The 22,693-nt window shown below is 38.7% G+C and overlaps 1 protein-coding gene across 1 annotated transcript in view; it reads left to right on the forward strand.

Moving 5' to 3' along the window:
- The window catches only part of LOC124606120 (meiosis-specific with OB domain-containing protein), a 249,243-nt gene that overhangs the window by 30,901 nt on the left and 195,649 nt on the right, over positions 1–22,693 (forward strand). Inside the window, exon 4 of the mRNA XM_047138084.1 lies at positions 17,740–17,932. Within this exon, the coding sequence (XP_046994040.1) occupies positions 17,740–17,932 (193 nt within the window). The remainder of the gene's footprint in view (positions 1–17,739; positions 17,933–22,693) is intronic.

A 22,693-nucleotide genomic window follows, 5' to 3' on the forward strand; every position in this document is an offset into this window, starting at 1 on the left:
TTCTGTGGCAAAGTTAGATTTAATCTTGAATAGTGAAGATCATCCTTTCTCCTAGTATTGTAGTTATGCACACTGCTATTACTTTTGAATTGGGTTAGGTTGTTAATAACAAATTTCATAAGAGAGTATATATACTGAGAAGCTACTGTGAATATCCCTAGATCCTTAAATAAATGTCTGCAGGATGATCTTGGGTGGACTCCAGCTATTATTCTGATTACACGCTTTTGTGCAATAAATACTTTATTCCTCAGTGATGAATTCCCCCAAAATATGATGCCATATGAAAGCAATGAGTGAAAATAGGCGTAGTAAGCTAATTTACTAAGATGTTTATCACCAAAATTTGCAATGACCCTTATTGCATAAGTAGCTGAACTCAAACGTTTCAGCAGATCATCAATGTGTTTCTTCCAATTTAATCTCTCATCAATGGACACACCTAAAAATTTGGAATATTCTACCTTAGCTATATGCTTCTGATTAAGGTCTATATTTATTAATGGCGTCATACCATTCCCTGTACGGAACTGTATGTACTGTGTCTTATCAAAATTCAGTGAGAGTCCGTTTACAAGGAACCACTTAGTAATTTTCTGAAAGACAGTATTGACAATTTCATCAGTTAATTCTTGTTTGTCAGGTGTGATTACTATACTTGTATCATCAGCAAAGAGAACTAACTTTGCCTCTTCATGAATATAGAATGGCAAGTCATTAATATATAATAAGAACAACAAAGGACCCAAGACTGACCCTTGTGGAACCCCATTCTTGATAGTTCCCCAGTTTGAGGAATATGCTGATCTTTGCATGTCACGAGAACTACTTATTTCAACTTTCTGCACTCTTCCAGTTAGGTACAAATTAAACCATTTGTGCACTGTCCCACTCATGCCACAATACTTGAGCTTGTCTAGCAGAATTTCATGATTTACACAATCAAAAGCCTTTGAGAGATCACAAAAAATCCCAATGAGTGGTGTTCGGTTATTCAGATCATTCAAAATTTGACTGGTGCAAGCATATATGGCATTTTCTGTTGAAAAACCTTTCTGGAAACCAAACTGACATTTTGTTAGTACTTCATTTTTACAAATATGTGAAGCTACTCTTGAATACATTACTTTCTCAAAAATTTTGGATAAAGCTGTTAGAAGGGAGATTGGACGGTAATTGTTGACATCAGATCTATCCCCCTTTTTATGCAAAGGTATAACAATAGCATATTTCAGTCTATCAGGGAAAATGCCCTGTTCTAGAGAGCTATTACACAGGTGGCTGAGAATCTTACTTATCTGTTGAGAACAAGCTTTTAGTATTTTGCTGGAAATGCCATCAATTCCATGTGAGTTTTTGCTTTTAAGCAAGTTTATTATTTTCCTAATTTCAGAGGAAGAAGTGGGTGAGATTTCAATTGTATCAAATTGCATAGGTATGGCCTCTTCCATTAACAGCCTAGCATCTTCTAATGAACACCTGGACCCTACTATATCCACAACATTTAGAAAATGATTATTAAAAATATTTTCAACTTCTGACTTTTTGTTCGTAAAGTTTTCATTCAATTTGATGGTAATACTGTCTTCCTGTGCTCTTGGTTGACCTGTTTCTCTTTTAATAATATTCCAAATTGTTTTAATTTTATTATCAGAGTTGCTGATTTCAGACATGATACACATACTCTGGATTTTTTAATAACTTTTCTTAATATAACACAGTAGTTTTTATAATTTTTGATAGTTTCTGGGTCACTACTCTTTCTTGCTGTCAGATACATTTCCCTTTTCCGGTTACAAGATATTTTTATACCCTTAGTAATAATACAACCAGTAATAGTAGTAGTAGCAGAAGTATGAGTACCACCAACACTAGCAGCATCAAAAGTACCACCATCACCAGCTACAACAGCAGTAACAGCAGCAACCACGGCAGCATGCCACAGATAACAGTAACAACATTAAAAAGAATAGCAGTAGCATTTCCAACAACAGTCTGTACAGATGCATCAGAAAAGAAAACAGCCACACATGCACCACGATCGAGCAGTAAGAATTCAGAAAAGAATTCCTCCTTCTTATCTGAAGGATTTTAAAATGAAGACATGAAGAAAAAGAAGTCACCAAGATAAGTAAATGTCTATCAGTACTCCACCAAAATATCCAGTGTGCAAAAACGTGTAACAACTGCAAGTCGAACTGCAATCTGAAGACAGTTAAGTTATCTGTATCACAGAGGAGTGGTGCAAAAATAAGAAATTGTACACATAAATCTAACCTTATACTCAATGGAAGCTGAAGGGTTACATATTTATGTTAAGAATGGTCTTACATGTCCAGCTCTGTAGCAGAGTGATCCACATGACAGATCCTCATTCAGTGGACCTAGTTTTAATTCCCAGTACTGCCAGGGATTTTTCCTTTGTGGGAAGACTGGACTGTTGTCCACTCAGACTTGTGATGCCAATTGAGGAGGTACCTGATTGAGACATGGCTTCAAGTTTGAAAATTGACAATGACAGGGAGTGCGGGTTGTTGACCCCATGCCTCCCCATACTGCATCTGATAATGAATCACTGAGGATGGCAATGCAGTTGATTGACTATCGCATGGCCGCCAGGGCCTAGTTGCGGGTTTTCCTTTTTTATGGTCTTATATTTAAAGTATGAAATGATAGAGAAACATTTTGAAGTGGCAGCAAGAGAGAGAGAGAGAGAGAGAGAGAGAGAGAGAGAGAGAGAGCACTGTAGATATGTCAGAATAATTAGTTATATCAATCTAGAGATATTATTTGCAAAACTTATGAAGAACTTAGAACAAGCATCAACTCTGAAAGGTAATATCCTCTCTTGTAGGAGACTTAAAATGTTAACACAACTAAACTAGACGATACTAGTAACATATTTCTAGACATTCTATGTAGTTAGGCAAGCACTAAGTAATCAGTTGTGCAACAAGAATAACCGCACACTCAACATCTTCTATTAATCAAGTAGATAGAGAAAATGGTGTCATAATTGTTAAAAATGTCAGACAATCTATGTCAAATTATAAAAGTAAAAGCTTCTGTTGAAAAACCACACAAACTGCATGAATATAAAATATCTTACTCTAAACTGGTTTTGCAAAAATTCTCTTACTGTTAGGATGTGCTGGATTGGAAGAAGCCTATGTATAAACAAATGTCAAAAGGGAGTTCTCCAATTTCATGACATTACTTATGCTAAAATTTGAAGAAGCATCCCCCAGAATTAATGTCTACTGAAATGTCCACCAAAAAGTTTACTAAAGGAATTAGATACCTGCACAAACTTGTTCCTATCTCAGCTTTATTAAAAACAAATACAGTGATCCAGCAGTATTGCACAATTACCAAAACTGCAAAAAATCTTTAGAAAGGCACTCTATACTGCAAAAATTCAGCTAATAATGGACTGATACGTTCTGAAAATAATAAAAGTAAAGCTGCCTGTATTGTATCTGCTAGTGAAGTTAGCAATGGTACCTTAGTTCAAGTAGCCTTCTCATGTTCTTTGCTATGTTGTTATTATCTGTGTTATAGTTGTTGGTGTGTGTGGAAGCATGTAGATAGCGAAATAAAGTGTACATTTTTCATATCTGTGTATTACTGAGCAATCCAATATAAAACCAGGCAACTGACAACGAGAATGTAGTGTGTACAGAAGTGTTATGGCATTGGTATGTGTTCCACTGTGCCAGACCAAGTCTCAGTGTATAAAAGTAGCATCATTAAACAAGTAGATGATGGCTCTGTTCTAGAGTTAGTTGTGGATAGAAAGAAAATTCCTTTTGAGTTGGTTACAGGTGCACATGCCACATGTATGACATATAAGGAATGGTGCAAATATTTCCTGTAAGATATGTTGTGCAAAATCAGTACAAAAATTATCCAGTAAGCTTACACTCATGTAAAGGGCTTTGAACATCTGGTTAATATTGTTGCTGAAGTTGACAAAGTAAGCTATTCTTTGCCATTACATGTTGTAGTCATTGGCTAGCACCACTGTACTGATGAGAAACTGTCTTAGATCCATTCCACTTAACTGGGACAATCTTGCCGCCCAGAAATAGAGTCATTGAAAAAACTTGTGAAGGGATATCCTGAGGTCTTCATAAAAGGCCAAGAATCTTCAATGGTGCCACAGGTATCCTAGTGCTAAAACAAGGTGCTCAGCCAGTTACCCTAGGTACCAGGTCAATTCCTCTGGCTCACCAATTTCTTGTAGAAAATTGAACATGGAATATAGTGTTGAGGAAAAAATCCTTGTCAAGTTGTCAGATGAGAAATTACCCAGAGTTAGACATGCGACACCTATTGTGCCTATCATTCAGTTGGCTAAAGGGCAAATGCCTAAAGTGAGAATTTGTGGGGATTTTAAGCTAACTGTTATTAATCCTAACCTTGTCATTTCTTAATATCCTTTACCAAAGACAGAAGAAATTTATGAAGAGAGAAAGTCACCTATACAGGTCCATTGATCGTGAATGAGCCAAATATCTCACGAAATAAGCGTCAAACGAAAAAACTACAAAGAATGAAACTTGTCTAGCTTGAAGGGGGAAAGCAGATGGTGCTATGGTAGGCCCTCTAGATGGTGCTGCCATAGGTCAAATGGATATCAACTGTGTTTTTTTTTAAATAGAAATCCCCATTTTTTATTACATATTCGTGTAGTACATAAAGAAATATGAATGTTTTAGTTGGTCCACTTTTTTTGCTTTGTGACAGATTGCGCTGTAATAGTCACAAACATATGGCTCACAATTTTAGACGAACAGTTGGTAACAAGTAGGTTTTTTAAATGAAAGTACAGAACGTAATGTTTGATGTGCAACACAACACACCCTCCTGCATGTTGAGAAGTGCATTGAGATGGGTGGGGGTTTTTTGAACACCACTTGTAGGTGTAGGATCAGTCGTCTGTTCCACCATTATTCTGTTCACCACAGCACCTACACAGCATTTCGGTTAGTAATATTCACACTTGTCTTCTTAATCATTCACAGATATGTATAGTCTTTGACCCGCTACATTTCTGTAACAATCAAAAGTCAGATGCATGTTCATTGGACTTTCTTGGTTTCACATGTAGAATCAACTCACAAATTATGTGACACTCCTCGTGAATCACCCTGTAGACAATTCATGTATAGGTTTTGATGAGTGAGTTTGCAAGCCTCAAAATATGTGACATACATCACCATATCTTTTGATTGCATTGACTTAAAAGCTTAAATTATGTGTCCTGCTAAGTGTCAGTACTCTTTACTATTTGACATAAATTTCAATTTGAAACCTCTGCCCATTCCTGAGAAAAAGGGGTCTTTACAAAAGACCATATATTTTGATTGCATTGTCTTGAAGCTTAAGTTTTTACACTGCCAAGGGACCATAGACTTTAGTATCTGACATAAATCTCAATTTGATAACTCTATCTGTTCCTGAGGAAAAAGGGTGCTGAAAGACAGATGAGCAAAAAAGTGTGATCTAATTCCAAATTAATGTTTTTTTTGTATTTTTGTTTTATTTGTACTGTGAAACATTGCTTATTACCAAGTTTTATGATTCTAGTTCAATTGGAAGCACCTATAATTTTTGATGAGTGAGTTTGCAAGTATCAACATATATGGCATACACTGAGGTGACATAGTCATGGGACAGTGATATGCACATATGCAGGTGGTGATGGCATCATGTACACAAGGTATAAAAGAGCAGTGCACTGGCAGAGTTGTCTTGCGTACTCAGGCATTCATGTGAAAATTTTCCATCTTGAATATGGCTGTATGAAGGTGAATTACCAGACTTTGAACACAGAGTGATAGTTGAAGCCAGACACATGGGAGATATTGAAAATCATTTGGGAGTTACATTTTCTAAAATTTCCAGTGTCAAGAGTGTATCGAGAACACCAGATTTTAGGCATTACCATGGACAATACAGTGGCCAACTGATTTGAGAGCAGCGACATTTCTATATATTTGTCAGAGCTAATAGACAAGCAGCACTGCTTGGTGGAAAGGGGGGAGGGGGGAAGAAGACGACAACAAGCAAAGTCACTGCCCTAACGCGTACTATGTTCTGCCTGGATTCTGAGCTAAAGTCCAAATCCGTCATCGGATATGAAAATTTGTCTAAGTTCAGTGGTCACCACTGAAAATTGTTCCAAGCCCAAGCAGGACCCAGAAGTGCAACATTGATGGCGGAGAGCAGTGGACGGGGAAGCAGCAGCAGTGGTGACAACTTAGGAGGTGAACATCAGTCTTCAGTGAATTTATGAACTGCCAGTTGCAGTCAGAGTGTGGTCTTAAGACCTGGCTGTGTGGATACCTAAAGATTTCTTATTCGCTTGTTCCCTTGTCGGTGGATGCATAACATAGTCCGACTGGAGTGCGCCACTGGCTGTTGCTGTGTTGATTGCTGGCTCAGTGTGGCCACTAGTATCACCCTCTGCCCGCTAGCTGACTTCTAGTTGCAGACCAATGATCAGCTGCTGGCAGTGCAGAGTTGCGGGAGTTAAAATGCAGTGGCTCACAGATGGTCGGTTGTCAGCGCTTTACAGAACATGTGCCACAGCAATCTGTATCTAGGGGACATCACTTTACTGTGATAGTGTATCATAAATCACTCATCTATAACTTCAGTTCCGAAGTTTCACTGTCTTCCATTTGTGACAGGAGAATTTTTATCTGAAACTGATGAAACTAGTAATACTGATTGTTTATCAAGATTGTCATTACTTGGATGATTTGAAACTGATGATAGTGCTGTACATGTAAATTTCCTCATGTTTGATGGTGGCTCTGTTACAGTTAAAGAAATTACCTAAGAGACTGTCAAAGATAAAATACTGTCTGTTATGTTGAAATGTGTCAAAATGGCCAATGGCCAGACAAGGTGCCAGATATTCTTAGAGTATTCAAATCATTGCAATGAGTACTCTATTGATCATAACTGTATTGTTAGAAGGGGGAGAATTGTAATCCCAAATAGTCTAAGACCCCAGATTTCGTAAGAAATATTCTTGGACCTTATGGCAATCACTAAAACAAAGTCTGTACCTTGAAGCTTTGTATGGGGGCCAGGATTGAAAAAAGAAATAGAAACAAATCACAGCCGCCTGCAACAGGTGTTCAAGAGTCAGTAGGGCTCCAGCCAAGGCCCCTCACTACCCACAGGAACTGCCAAGAGAGTCATGGGAGTGAATTCATATTGATTTCACAAAGTTTTCTAAGACCACATATCTAATCATATTGGATGACCCCAGAAAGTGGCCAGAAGTACCATAATCAGAATGTCCTCTACCAACGCTTTTGCTCTAGTGATGCATTAATACTTTTGTTTGTTCAGTTTGGTCTTACTAAAGTGACAGTCAGACAGTGAGCCCAAATTAGTTAGTAAAGCAATTTTGAGGGAAAATTTAACGTTTGTGCCTTACAATCCCAATTTGAATGGCCAAACTCATTGAGATGTCTAAAGTTTTAACCATGGACTGAAAGCTGGTATGTTTGATGAAACATCGAACCATGATAAATTAAACAATGGAAAATTCAGGATGGAATATAACAATATTATGAAAAGGATAGTTGCCATCCACCATGTAGCAGAGATGCTGAATTCCAGATAGACACAACAAAAAGACTATTACAAAATAAGCTTTTAGCCAATAAGGCCTTTGTCAAAAATAGACAACATACACGCATGTACAAATTCATGCAAATGCAACTCACACACACATGCCACAGTCTCTGGCAGCTGGAGCCAGACTGCGAGCAGCGGGCTTATGGGGGAGGCAACTCAGTGGGGGTAAGGAGGAGGCTGGGGCAGGGAGGGGGAGGAATAGCAGGGCAGGGGTGGGGGACAGAAAAGTACTGCTGGGTAGGGCAGCTGGGTGCAATCGGGAGAGCGTGGGAGTAGCGGAAAAGAGAGAAGTAAAAAGAATGAGTGCTTTGAGGGAATAGAGGGCTGTGTAGTGCTGGAATGGAACAGTAAAGTGACTAGATGGTTGAGGACAATGACTAACAAAGATTGAAGCCAGGAGGGTTACAGGAATGTAGGATATTTTGCCGAGAGAGTTCCCATCTGCGCAGTTCAGAAAATCTGGTGTTGGTGGTAAGGATCCATGTGGCACAGGCTGTGAAGCAGTCACTGAAGTGAAGAATGTTGTGTTGAATTGCATGTTCAGCAACAGGGTAGTCCAGTTGTTTCTTGGCCACAGTTTGTTGATGGCTTTTCATGTGGACAGACAGCTTGTTGGTTGTCATGCCCACGCAGAGTGCAGCACAGTGGTTGCAGCTCAACTTGTAGATCACATGACTGGTTTCACAGGTAGCCCTGCCTTTGATGGGATAGGTGGTGGTGTGAGGATGTATGGGATAGGTCTTGCATCTAGGTCTATTACAGAGATATGAGCAAGGGGTTGGGAGCAGGGGTTGTGTAATGATGGGCAAGGATATTGCGTGGATTCGATGGACAGAGGAAACCACTGTGTGTGTGTGTGTGTGTGTGTGTGTGTGTGTGTGTGTGTGTGTGGGTGGGTGGGTGTGTGTGGGTGGGTGGGTGGGCGGGTGGGTGGGTGGGTGTGTGGGGGGTGGGTGGGGGCAGGGGGTGGGGGTAAGGATAGTGGGCAGGACAATTCTCATTTCAGGAAACACTGTGCAGTGGTTGAAACCCTGGCGAGAATGTAATTCGGATGCTGCAGTCCTGGGTGGTACTGAGTTACAAGGGAAATACTCCTCTGCGGCCCAACAGTGGGACTTTGGGAGGTGGTAGGTGACTGGAAACATAAGGCATGGGAGATTTGTTTTTGTACTAGGTTGGGAGGGTAATTACGGTCTGTAAAGACCTCAACGAGACACTCAGTATATTTTGGAAGGGGCCGCTCTTCACTGCAGACGCAACAGCCACAGGTTGCTAGGCTGTATGAAAGGGTCTTCTTGGTATGAAGCGGGTGGTAGCTGTCTTCTCTCCTTCACCAAGAAGAAGTGGATTACTAAATGAATTAGGATACCTGCCGACCTCTGTACTAGCACCAGTCCAGCATATCATTTATGTGTTTATTTTATGAGTTTCTAAATAGAAGCAAGTTACTCATTTAGATTTGTCTTTATGTTTGTTTGGTTTAATTGTAAATTTCTTGCTTGTTTGTGCAGTGCGGTTTTCCACGACCTTCAGTATGTACATGGACAGGAATGCTGCATTTGGATGCAAGCTGAGTTGGCGACCATTTGTGGTGCTGGCCTCAGTCACACATCTTGAAGCTGTAGCCAGAGGGATCACTGTGGGGTGCCAGACTTATCCCGTGCATCCCTCAATTGGTCCACTACTGTGGTCAGCCAGGTTACTGCCTGCATTAACACTGACCCCGCATCTGTGACTGAGTGAAGGATCACTTCAAGATGTGAGAGACAGTGAAAGACTCTCCAGAGGATGGATCAACAGGCCTGCTGGTTTGTCTAACAATCAGGTTTCAGATGCTATATATGACTAATAAAGATCCTGAGCCAGATGCAGTTGCTTGGCCTGTTACAGAGAAATCCTCTTAGCCTTCAAGATCTGGGCATTCATAGAGGGTGGCATTACTGGTATTTGGGAGCTCCAGTGTTAGGTACGCAATGGGGCACCATAGGGATATGGCCGCTGAGGAGTGAACTAGTCCAGTGTGCACTCTGTGTGTATGCCATGGGGTTGGGGGAAGTCATCTCAGACATGCAACGGGTCCTTCTGGATTCCATGAGGAGCACAGAGTAGAGCCAACTGCTGATAGTGGCTGATGTCCATACTAATGATGTGTGTCACTTTGGGTTGGAAAAGATTCCCTCTGGTGTCCTGCAGCTGTCTGATGTAGTAAGACAGCCAGCCCTGCTTGTAAGATGAATCGCAGCTCACTACCTGTATTATCATTGACCAGACTGACTGTGGACAGAGCTCAGTGGGGCATCTGAATCAGAGACTCAAACAGTTTGATGACTGTAAGTTGCAGATTCCTTGACTTGTGCCATAGGATGGCCAGGTATTGGTTTCCACACACACAGGAGATGGCTACGTCGATAATGAGTGATGTGGGAAATACGTTTGGGTGGCTTTTTTTTAGGGCAGATGCTTGCTGAAGATTAAAAAGAGGGATTCAGTCTCAAAGGGTTTGGTTAATACACAGGGCAAGGGTACACCTAGGAAACATTGGTATTATAGTTGTAAATTGTTGTAGCTGTGTTGGAAAAAAATCAGAGATCCAAATTCTTATATAAAACACTGATGCAGAAATCATTATACATACTGAAAGCTGGAGATAAGTTAAGCCAAAGCTTTTACCAAGGACTTGATGGTGTTCAGAAACAGTAGATTAAATTCAGTTGATGGTGGCATGTTCCTTGTTGTTAAAAGTAGTTTATCTTGTAGTGAAATTGAAGTAGACAGCTGTTGTGAATTGGGTAAGAGTGGAGATTATCCTTGACAACTGTAAGAAATTAATAATTGGTTCTTTTTACTGACCTTCTGACACAGATGATGTAGCTGCTGAAAGCTTCAAGGAAAATTTGTGTCATCTCAAACAGGTGCCCAACTCATACAATATTAGTTGGGCGATGACATCAATCTGCCTTCAATATTTTGGTGAAAATACATGTTTAAAGTCAGTGGTAGGCATTAAACCTCATTCAGAATTGTACTAAATACAAAATTAATTTGAGCAGTTAGTTCAGAAGACCATTCAACCTATAAATACCTGTGATAAAATAGTTGACCTCGTAGCGACAAATAACCTTGAGAAAATAGGAAGAATCATGATGGAACAGGGTTTAGTGACCACAAGATCATTGTGGTGAGACTGAATATTGCAACATCCAGATCCACCAAAAGTAAATTAAAAAAATATATTCAAAACAGCAGGTAAAAATTCACTTGATGCCTTACTAAGAGACAGTCTCCACTCCTTCAAAACTAACTACATAAGTGTAGACCAGATGTAGTGTAGTATTGATAGAAGTTGAGACATTTGTACCAACACAAGTCACTACCCTGTTGGAGAAGCAACGAAGAAACCATGCCAGATTTAAAAGAATGCAAAATCTCCAAGACTGGCAGTGCTTTACAGAATCTTGAAAGTTAGTGCAGCTATCAATGCAATATGCTTTTAATAGTCTTCAGAACAAAACTCTGTCTCAAAATCTGGCAGAAAATCCAAAGAGATGCTGGTCATATGTAAAGTACACGAGAGGCAAGACACAATCAATATGTTCACCTCATGATAGCAATGGTAATGTTACCAACAACAGTGCCGAAAAGTGGTTAATAAATACAGTTTCCCAAAATTCCTCCACCAAAGACAATGAAGTAAGTTTAAGGCAATTTTGTCATATGATGACATGGTTGGAGACCGTGGCTATGAAATGTCACATAAGCCACATCCCAATGCAAATCTATAAATCAACCATCTGTGTGGCATGCTTATAATTATGTATTATTTAGATTTTAGGACAATTAATCAATAAAAAATGCACCATGTTCTAATGAAAGTTGTCTGACAATGAATGGTAATGATTCGAAACCGGTAATGGTACCTTTTGAATAAAGGAGCTTAAGATGAAGTAAGTGTTTCAGAATTTGAATCAAGAACAGTTACCAATATGAATAACTTAAAGTAATAACCCTCTGTGTTCAAAGCACTTTAGTCACTTAACCCTTTGCTCTCCATAATGCAGACACAGGGTGTCTCCATGCACTGTTATTTAAATTGCCGCCACCCAGGCAGCGAGCGTGCCACAGAAAGTCACGTGAGTCTCTTTGTGGAAACAATGAAGCCACTGACCAACAATTAGGGTATATATTAAAACAAAATGTGCACTTCCATTCAAATACATTTACATAAGTATTGCAATACAAAACTTTTCACTGTGTGATATTTTTTGGAACTCTTCAGGATGGACTGTTTTCATTGCCATTTCATATGTATTGTTTACCAATAAATCACTGTCATCATCAAAATCATTGTTACTTTTGTATTCACTAAGACTTTCTTCTAAAAGCTCTACAATCTGTTCCTTGGAAAGGACTGTGTATGAAGAACTAGTCATTTCACGTCTATTAACTTGAACTTAATAATTACAACTTTTCTCTCGACACAACTGCTATAGCTAGACACTGAGATAACGCAGGCTTCCCAAGATGTCAGTACCATGCAGCACTGATGCCTTCTATAGTCAGATTCGAGAATGGAGCATGCGAGACAAGAAAAAATTGTCAGTGAGGCTTTACATTGAAGTGGAAAACAAATTTCACAATGTCAAGCACTACTCGTCACTCGAGCAGAAAGAGTTAATAAGGGCAAGTCTTCTGGTCCAGATGTCATACCAATTAGGTTCTTTTCAGAGTATTTTGGTGTAATAGCTCCATACTTAGCAGCCGTATACAACCACTTGCTTGGCGAAAGTTCTGTACCTAAGGATTGGAAAGTTGTACTGGTTGCACCAATAAACAAGAAAGGAACTAGAAGTAATCTGCTCAATTACAGGTCCATGTCAGTGATGTTGATTTTTGGAACATTTTCTGTGTTTGTATATTACGAATTACCCCAACAAAAATTATCTATTGACACGTCAGCATGGATTCAGAAAACGTAGTTCTTGTGAAACAAAACTAGCTCTTTATTCACAAGAAGCAATAAGTGCTATCGACAGTATGTCTCAAATTGAGTTCTTATTTCTGTGTTCCCAGAAGGCTTTTGACACCGTTCCTCACAAGTGGCTTCTAACCAAATTGTGTGCCTGTGAAGGATTGTCTCAACTGTGCAACTTGATTTGTGATATCCTGTCAGAAAAGTCACAATTCATAGTAATTAATGGAAAGCCACCAAGTAAAATAGAAGTGATATCTGCTGTTCTACTCTATATAACCAATTTAGGAAACAATCTGTGCAGTCCTCTTTGATTTTTTGCAGATGATGTTGTCATTACCATTTTGGAAAGCTATCAGGAGATCAATACGAATTTGCAAAATGATTTAGACAAGATATCCATATGGCAGAAAAAGTGGCAATTAACTCTATACTAAAAAGTCTGTGATCACCCATATATCTACCTGTCAGGCAGCAATATCAAGGCTGATGTTATTTGTTTGTGTCATTCTTCAGCTTTTGAAATTACACAATTGGTATCTGTTTCTGCAAATCTAATAGCAGGATGGTGTCAGGGGTAGGGGCTGTCTAATACTTGTTAAGGAGGCCACAGTAATCTGCACATGCAACAAAATTGACCACGTAAATATCAAGAAACATTTGGAACATTGTGTTGTAGTTATCATGCAGCCTATTGTAATAATAGTCTGTATTTTCCATTATTCTGTTACCACCATATCACAGTTTCTAAACAGGCTTGAAAGTGTCATATATTTTCACAAATGCAAAGGTAATAAAACCATATTTTGTGGGATTTTAATGTAAATTTTAGTGACATTTCATGTACAGTGAGTGATGTCATTAATTTCATAGTAACTTTCAATATATAAAATGTACTAAAGAATCCAAAGTACTGAAGAATCCAGCTAGAATAACATGTAATTCAAGCAGTTGTATGGATGGCATATTTCTGGACCCAGAATATCTCCCATTTATTAATGTCCTGACTGATCCAATGGACTCTCGGAACATCAGGGTATCTTGTTATGGCTTAGTTTAGGACAAATAATCAGCTACTTTCATCTACAGAAGACATATCAGAAATTCTAACAATATCAGCACATTTAAAAATCTACTTCAATCTCAGTCTTGGGATGTTATTTACAAGGAAGATAATGTAGATAAGAAAACTTCACAATTCCTTGACATAGTGGGTCATAATTTCAATGTGCCCTTTCAAGTAAAACAAATCAAAATACAACATGCAGCCAGGAAAACTCATAATAGGTGGATCAAAAAGGGTATAAGAATGTCATGTAAGACAAAGAGGTCACACTTTGTGCAATGTATGAAAACAGATGATCCAAATTTCCACAGTTATTTCAAATTGCCCAAGAAGGTACTCTGTAAATTAATATCTAAAGCAAAACAAGTAGCAAATAAAGCCTACATAAACGGGTCTATCAAAAAATGTAAAGCCATGTGGGATACTGCCAGAAAAATTTACAAAGTGATGTCAAACAGAAAACAACAGAATCTCTTCAGTATAATGACCAACAAATTACAGACACCAAACACACTTGTGATGAATTCAGTAAACACTTTTCTGGAATTGCTAGGTATCTTTCAGTTTGTCACTCTCCACCAACATCTTTCCCTCCAAAGTGTAATAATATCTGGAACTCTGGAGGAGGTTCTCACAGTTATTAGGAGCATGAAAAACTCCATCACATAGCCTTGATGGTTTACCTAGCTGTGTAATAAAACAGGTTGCTGATTAAAACTGCTCAATGGGTACAAGCATTTTCCCTCAACCACTGAAAACTTCCAAGATAGATCCATTATACAAGAAAGGGGAAAAGCAGATGTGTCCAAAATAATGGAAAAAATTGTATATACTTGAGTAATGACCTTTCTTGATAATAACTCCATCCTAATAGCACAACAGTTTGACCTTCATAAAAATAAATCCACCCATGAGGCTCCATTTTCATTTACTGATCAGATAATACTGCATTTAATGAAAAACACTATGCATTTGGACTTTTCATTGATCTGGCAAAGACATTTGATCTGATCAATCACACACTGCTCCTATGTGAACTAGATGCTTACAGTATAAGAGGAGTCTCCAATGAAGGGTTTCAGTCATATCTGTCAGACTTAGCGAAGTTGGTTAAATAATAGCAATTCTCAGGTTGACTTTGTACTTTAAAATAGAGGTTGCTGCTTAGAAAGTATTGTAATGTGAATGTATGTATATACTGTCCTTTAAAAGGGATGCGTATTTAGAAATCTATGTAAAAAAAGGTTTATGCTCCTTCAGCTGTGTATTGCTATAAGTTGTATTCCATATCATGAGGATGATTTTATGGATAAATAAATAAGGCATATGTTAAATTTTGGTTACATGATAAATCATACAAATTCAAAGGCTGTCTGCACAACTAAATACCTAGGGATCAGATAGATAATGTAGGGGAAGATGAACCAAAAACTGTGTTTCATTGGTAGAACACTTAGAGGGTGCAACTAATCTAAATACGCTGCTTACACTACTCTTCTCTGTCCTCTTCTGGAGTACTGATGCACAGTGTGGGTCCTTACCAGATAGGTGTGACAGATGAGATCGAAAAAGTTCAAAGAAAGGCAGTTCATTTTGTATTGTTGTGAAATAGGCAAGAGGGTGTCATGGGTATGATATGTGAGTTGGGATGACGGACAAGTCATTTTTAATTGACACAATATCACCACTCTTCTCCTCTGAACGTAAAAGTATTTTGTTATGTCCACCTATGAAGGGAAAATGATTGTAATGATAAAATAAGAGAAATTAGAGCTCCCACAGAGGGATTTATGTTCATTTTTCTGTGTGAATTGCAGTAACCACGTAGATGTACATTCAGTGGTATGCTTCTTACAGTAGAGGATGAAGTATGAAATGTTACAAGGCAAGAAAAAGCAAAAACTCAACAGGCCTAAATGATATCCCTGTGTGTTTGTGTTTGTCAAAAGAATACATAAACAGCCTCAAAGCCATATTAACAGAAAACCTTAATGAATCTTTCACAACTGGTTGCTTCCATAACTGTCTGAAGCATGCAAAAATATTCTGACTGTTTCTTGCAAGTTCATACTCCAGATCATAGGCTACATAAAAAAGACATAAAAAAATTAATACAAACTGCAACCATAGCACAGGGTCAGGTCACTGACTTCATCAGCACAAGAAAAAAGTAGGAGAAACAAAACAGTGCATTATATCAATGTGTAAAAGAATATAATAAATTTAGACAGGAAATTGAAGAAATAAATAACATCCACTCTTTCAGAAAAAACTCATAAAGTGTACTTGCAAGAACACTGGCACTATACCACAAGTGAGCATTTTATTAAAAATATATGGAACTATGTAGATCACGTAGGTATTGAGATGGCTATTTATATCTGCTTATAAATACTTCAATACTTATATAAAAAGTGTTGTATATATATTGACAATATCTATATATTGTACAATGTCTAAAGATGGCTAAATAAATAAGAAAAATAAAAGTTTATTACCATAATGATTTTTTTGTTCACAAAACAAAGGTTTATAGTGGGCTGTATGTAAAGAACCAGTAATTACAATAGTGGCTCTCTTCTGCAGTATTAAGGTGTCATGCACACAAATAGGGCTGCTCCACAAAATAGTAGCATATGATATACTTCAGAAAAATGAAACCTAGGATGTTGTAATACATATTTCAAGCAGTACATAAGTTGCCATAACACATAAATTATTTTAAACAGATTAATACTAATATATTCTACACGTCGACTCCGAGACAATTTACGATCTAAATATACCCCCAAAAACTTAGTGTAAATTGGGTCATCTAAGGGAAGCTTGTGTTTTAGAGTAAAAACCATCTACTGAATTTTGTTTCCACTCAGCAAGAATCCACTAAACCAATAAGATGCTTGAGTGCTTATCCTTTCAACACACTTACCAAGGCTACTGAGGTCATTACTACTATGAAGGCAAGTTGTGTTGTCTGGATCTAGTACTGTAGGCTACAAGAGCTAATAAATGATGGCAGGTCATTAATCTAGCAGTAACCTGTAAGAACTGTCAACCATCTATAAATCACCAGTATAATATATCTAAAAACAAAGATGCTGTAACTTACCAAACGAAAGCGTTGGTATGTTGATAGGAGACAATAAAAAACACACAAACCCACACACAAATTTCGAGCTTTTGCAACCTAAGGTTGCTTCATCAGGAAAGAGGGAAGAAGAGGGAAAGACGAAAGGATGTGGGTTTTAAGGGAGAGGGTAAGGAGTCATCCCAATCCCGGGAGTGGAACGACTTACCTTAGGTCTTTCCACTCCAGGGATTGGGATGACTCTTTACCCTCTCCCTTAAAACCCACATCCTTTCGTCTTTCCCTCTTCTTCCCTCTTTCCTGATGAAGCAACCTTACGTTACAAAAGCTCAAAATTTGTGTGTGGGTTTGTGTGTTTTTTATTGTCTCCTATCAACATACCAACACTTTCGTTTGGTAAGTTACAGCATCTTTGTTTTTAGATATATTTTTCCCACGTGGAATGTTTCCCTCTATTATATTCTTACCAGTATAATAGTTTCACATTTTAGAACATCCAGATTTTTTTTAAAAAAATATTCATTACCCTGCTTCATCTGATCATGTTGTATTCATTATATTTTAAATCGATATTGTGATAATAATCTTTGCAAGATTATTTGGCAGTACTATTATGGCTAAACAGTTTGGTGCTAGTGTGCTTTGGTTGTAGCTCAATATGGTACAAAAACTTATAATCTTTATGTAATCTTTAAAGCATCTATCACTTACCATTGAATTATCAAAATGCATTGTTTATCTCATATTATGTAAAATTTTTAGTTTTTCTTAAATATCTATTAATTTGTTGGTTTGCTTAGGTTTTTTCACCTTAGACAGTAATAATTTTGTTATAAGTCTTTATTTACATGCCCTAAATCTTAGTTAATTAGTTTCTGATGAGATACAGGGGATTAATAATTAATAAATTACCAGCAGTTCAAGTATTGATTGCAAATTTTATTGCACTTGCAGTCCATGTCAGCTGACAGTTTCTGAAAACCAAAATTCCTTGAAGTTATATGGAGGAGATGACTGCAGTGCATTTGAGCCCCTGCTGAATCTTACAACAAAGCCCCCAACAGATTTCTATACTCTTGCTGACATACACAGCAATGGGTCCAGCATGCGGGGAGAGTCAGTGAACCTACTTGCTGTTGTTCGTGATGTAAGTTATAACTTGCTTCTAAAGTTTTTCAGTTAAATATATTCAATTATTGATTTTGCTCCAATTACCTTTAGTAAAATGTTTGCATAGTCATCAGTTTCTAACACGAATAGAAATTGAGAGAGAAAATATCTGTCAAGTGATATATGTCAGAAACGGTAGACAATGAATCGTAAAGACAGGCTCTTGAGAGATGAATGAGATGTAAATTAGTAAAGACTGCAGTCATTTGAAGTTCTCTGTCAGTTGTGTAAACTATCATATGAAAGAGAGTGGAAATTATATAGACAATATATGAATGTGAAGACAGCAGAAGAGTTAATGTATAGACAGCAAGGAAATAAATCGTGGTACAAGGTCCAAGGCAGTACAGTAACCATGTAAATTATAGTACTAGAAGTAATAGTTGTAAAGCCATTTTAGACTAACTAAATAATGAAAGGGACAGGGGACCAGGGAGTAAACAACAAGCAACATGGGGGAATTAAACAACAAGCAACATGGGGGAATTAGAAGGCAGAAGAAAAAGGAAGACAAGAATTATTATATCTGTTTGCACCACTCAACTTTACCTAAGCTCTTTGATTGTAGCCCAGGATGAGCATAAGTAGATACATGACACAGGAAGCCTGAAATAGTGGAATTATGATAGGATAAATCACAAACAGGTTCAAGAACATTCCAGGACAATCCAAACCATAACACAAGTTAAATACCAGCTTAACACAAACCTACTGAAAAGAAGGCCAGGCAGGAAGATAGTCAGTAGCATAGATCAGAATTCTGTCTCACCATGAAGATAGGCATAGTATTCAACAGTAAACACAGCAGTTATTGCTAATGAAACTTGTCATGCAATGACTGCAGTCACATGCTAGTGGTGCACTAGTTGGTCAACTGAGTGCAGTCAACTCTTGCATCTTGCAATCCACCAAGTATACTAAATCACTCCCACCAGTAACTGATCCATAAGTACAATAATGGCTGGAATAAAATCTAAACCAGTGATAGGAGCAATAGCTGAAGTGTCTGCAAAGGCTCCTTCGTGGAGCTTGTAAGGGTGTGCCAAATTTGACTTTACTTAGTATCATCAAAGGTGATGTTCAAGGCTGGTATGAGTCCACTGCAGAAAATACCAGAGAGCTGGATGTGTCAGTAAGAGCTGTCCATGTCCATTAGAGCCCATAATTGTTTATGTTATCACTCCTCATGGATGGGAGGCCTGTGCAAAAAAAGTGGTGACAGATAGTTGGGTCATTAGTGGCTATAGAAATTGTTCTGTGTAGTAGTTGGAAAAGGGATTGCATGCCAAGGACAATGTTTGTAATCATCAAGTTCTGATAGTTGCAGCCCTGGGCTATTATGTTGGCATATGCAGGTCTTTGACTGTGGTGGAGAACGTCTAATGTCCTTGGTAGGTGATGACTGTTTCTGGTATCCATTCTGACATGAATCCAAATGTCCATACCTGGACCTATAATCCAGCATGGAAAAGCCATGGCTTGTGGTACTGGATGCTGCAGGTGCAGGAGATACTGCATTAAGTGGTGAAAACAGCTGTGTAAGATATGGACTGGTCTACATTATCAGTAGTCAGTATAATTTGCGAGGAAGCTTGTCTAAGTCTTTTAAGTGCCTTTTTAATTTGTGGCTTGAAGGTCCTCCCTTATCTCTAAAGCCTGGATTTGTGTTCTGGTGAAACTGACTGATTATGAGGTGCTGAATGCTGTTCCCACTGATGGGAGGTAAACTGAAAATCTTTATCAGAAATGTTCATAGTTGGTGCACCATTAATACAACAATTGCCATTGCCTTGATGTCTGCCAGCATTGTGATGGATGGCATGCCGGCCAGATGTGGAACATTGAATAAAGCATCCGCATCAGGAGTCCAAGGGCCAGTGTAACTCATATATATGGGCTCCCAAGAGTGCTGTTGGATTGGCCAAAGCAAGTAGTAGTGGGATGACAAAGACCAGTTTTCTACACAGACTGTACATTCACAGACTGTCATGTTGATCTACGTATTGGTGCTGGGCCAGTTAACATGACCCTGGACTATACACTGTGCTGTAACATGCCTCAACACAACAGATGAAGAAGCTACAGAAATAGCAGGCAGAGGGCCTCCAGAAAGTCCACCGTATAGTCAATTTATTACATGACCTGCAGGAAGATGCTGTGCATCACTTTGGGACAGTGGAAAAGTGTGTCAGATCTGTATTATGAAGAACAGGCATCCATGGGCAGCTGAACTGGCCATGCTGTTTCACTGGATATGAGGATCCACCTACGGGCTGGGTTCTTGATAGTGATAGCAGCCACATCTCTTGATGTGACTGTAGAATCATCCTGTGACTGCTGTAAATGTTGCTTTAGCTGGAAGCAGAGTGCATCTTTCACATTAAATTCAACAACTCCCCTCATTAGGAGGGACAATAAGGTACAGCAGAAAGATAAGAAGCTACTTATATGTAGCGTACAACATGCACTGAAGTTCTTGCTTGAGGCAGAATGTATTACAGAGGAAATACGGAAATCATTCTCAGACAGAGGGAAGGAAAACTGAAGAGAATTGATGCAATACATTAAGACAAAATGGATAAAATTGTTTTGATTAAAGATGAGGAAATAAATGAAAGTGACAAAGCAAATAAAGTTAGAGACTTTATGACCTATTCTTACAGGAAGAGGTGTCTACCTGCGCACATGAAGACAGCCTCAAAGAGCATCTACCACAAACAGACAAAAAGAAGAAAGCATGATACCATTCTCTGCTATGTGAAATTTACGGCCATGGTGGCTACAAAACTGCACCTCAGTTGGATGTGGGAAATGATCTAACAGAAAATTATGTGACAGCTGAGTTCTGACAGTCAGTTTATGGAACAAATGTTACAATAGGATGTTAGTAAGTTGGAAAATTTGAAATTATTTGTGAGTGGACATACAAGTGCTTTATTAAGGCGTGTGAACTTAAATAATAAGTTTCCTCGCCAAAGTTGCAACACTGAGCTTTAAAAGATGCTAACCAGTTTATTTCAGACAAATTCCATTTCTTAGCCTCTTTTCAGGGGTGAAATGTTGTAAAGAATTTTACAGTGAACAGTTACCAGGGTAGAGGAGAGAACCATAGAAGGAGAAAGGACTATGCAGTGGGAACAGGGAAGAGCATAACGGCAGGTGGAGGGCAGAGATCAGCAAAAGTTGAAGCCAGGGTGGGTTACAGGAATGAAGAATAGAATAGAATATTTTTATTAGCCTTTCAGTATTTTTCATACAATTGGCTTCATCAAAATTTACAGAAGGATAAGTTACAGAAAAAGTTCCCACCTGTGCAGTTCAGAAAAGCTGGTGTTGGTGGGAAGAATCAAGGTGGGGGTTCTTGTTGCGGAATGAATGGCAGCTGTTAAAATGGAGGTATTGATGTTGGTTAATAGGTTTGATATGGGCGGAGGTACTCGTGGAGCGATTCTTGAGGTGGAGGATGACATTGAGGAAGATGTCTTCTTGGGTTGAGGAGAACTGAGTAAGCAAATGGAGGAGATGGTGTGAGGTTCTGGAGGTATTTAGATAGGGCGTTCTCAGTTTTGGTCCACAGCTTGAAGATGTTATCATTGAATGTGAACCAGGTGAAGGGTTTTGGATTCTGGGTAGCTAGAAAGGTTTCCTGTAGATGGCCCATGAAAAGGTTGGTGTAGGATGGTGCCATGTGGGTGCCCATGGCTATACTGTGATTTTGTTTGTAGGTAATGCTTTCATATGAGATGTACTTCTGGTTGAGGATGTAGTTGGTCACGAACTGCTGCACTGCCTATTTGGCAAGCATGCCATACAACACATTGTGCTTAATTTTAACAATTACTTCATAGCCTGTGCCCTCTGGGTTCTCCCCGCCAACACTAGCTTTTTTAAATTTTGCAGTTAGGAACTCTACCTGCAATGTATCCTTTGTTTCCATAATCATCTTGGCCTCAACCTTCATTAGTTCCTGTCTTCCAGTTGTCCCTATGCTCTTCATTGCTCCCACTCCAGCCTCACACACGCTTTATGCCACTCAGTGCAACTGCCTAGTCCTTTCTCCTCCACTGCTCCCTCCCCCCTTTGCCCTCCCCATCCCCTCCATCCTCAACACAGCCAACTGATGATGCATCTAGCAGCCCACATCTCTACAGACTCCCCCTCCAAACCTACTCTGTAATTCCTTCCCCTTCTTATTTCTTTTATGCTAACCACTATCCACGACAGCCATGATCACTGCTCACTGCAGTAGGGCCCAGCACTCTGTGTGAGTTATGCTTGTATGGATGTGTTTGTGTATTTTTCCAAACATTAAGAAGATATTGTAGTCTATTTAGGTGTCTGCATCTAAATAAATATTCCAGAATGAACTGTATAGTGAATGGCGGACGGTACCACATTCCACTACTAGTCATTGGCTTTCCTGTTCCACTCGCAAATGGAGAGAGGGAAAAATAACTGTCTATATTCATGCTTATGAGCCCTGATTTTTCTTATCTTGCCTTCTTCGTCCTTATGCAAAATGTATGTTGACAGCAGAAGAATTGTTCTGTGATCAGCTGCAAAAACCTGTTCCCTAAATTTTCTCAATAGTGTTTCATTCTTTCCAGGGATTCCCATTTGAGTTCACAAAGTATGTCTCTAACACTTGTGTATTGATTTAGTCTAACAGCACATTACTGAACTGTTTCAATGTCTTCCTTCAATCCAGTGGTTGCTAATACGGGAATAATTACCGCCT

This window comes from Schistocerca americana, chromosome 3, assembly GCF_021461395.2.
Source record: "Schistocerca americana isolate TAMUIC-IGC-003095 chromosome 3, iqSchAmer2.1, whole genome shotgun sequence".
NCBI classification, from domain to species: Eukaryota; Metazoa; Arthropoda; class Insecta; order Orthoptera; family Acrididae; genus Schistocerca; species Schistocerca americana.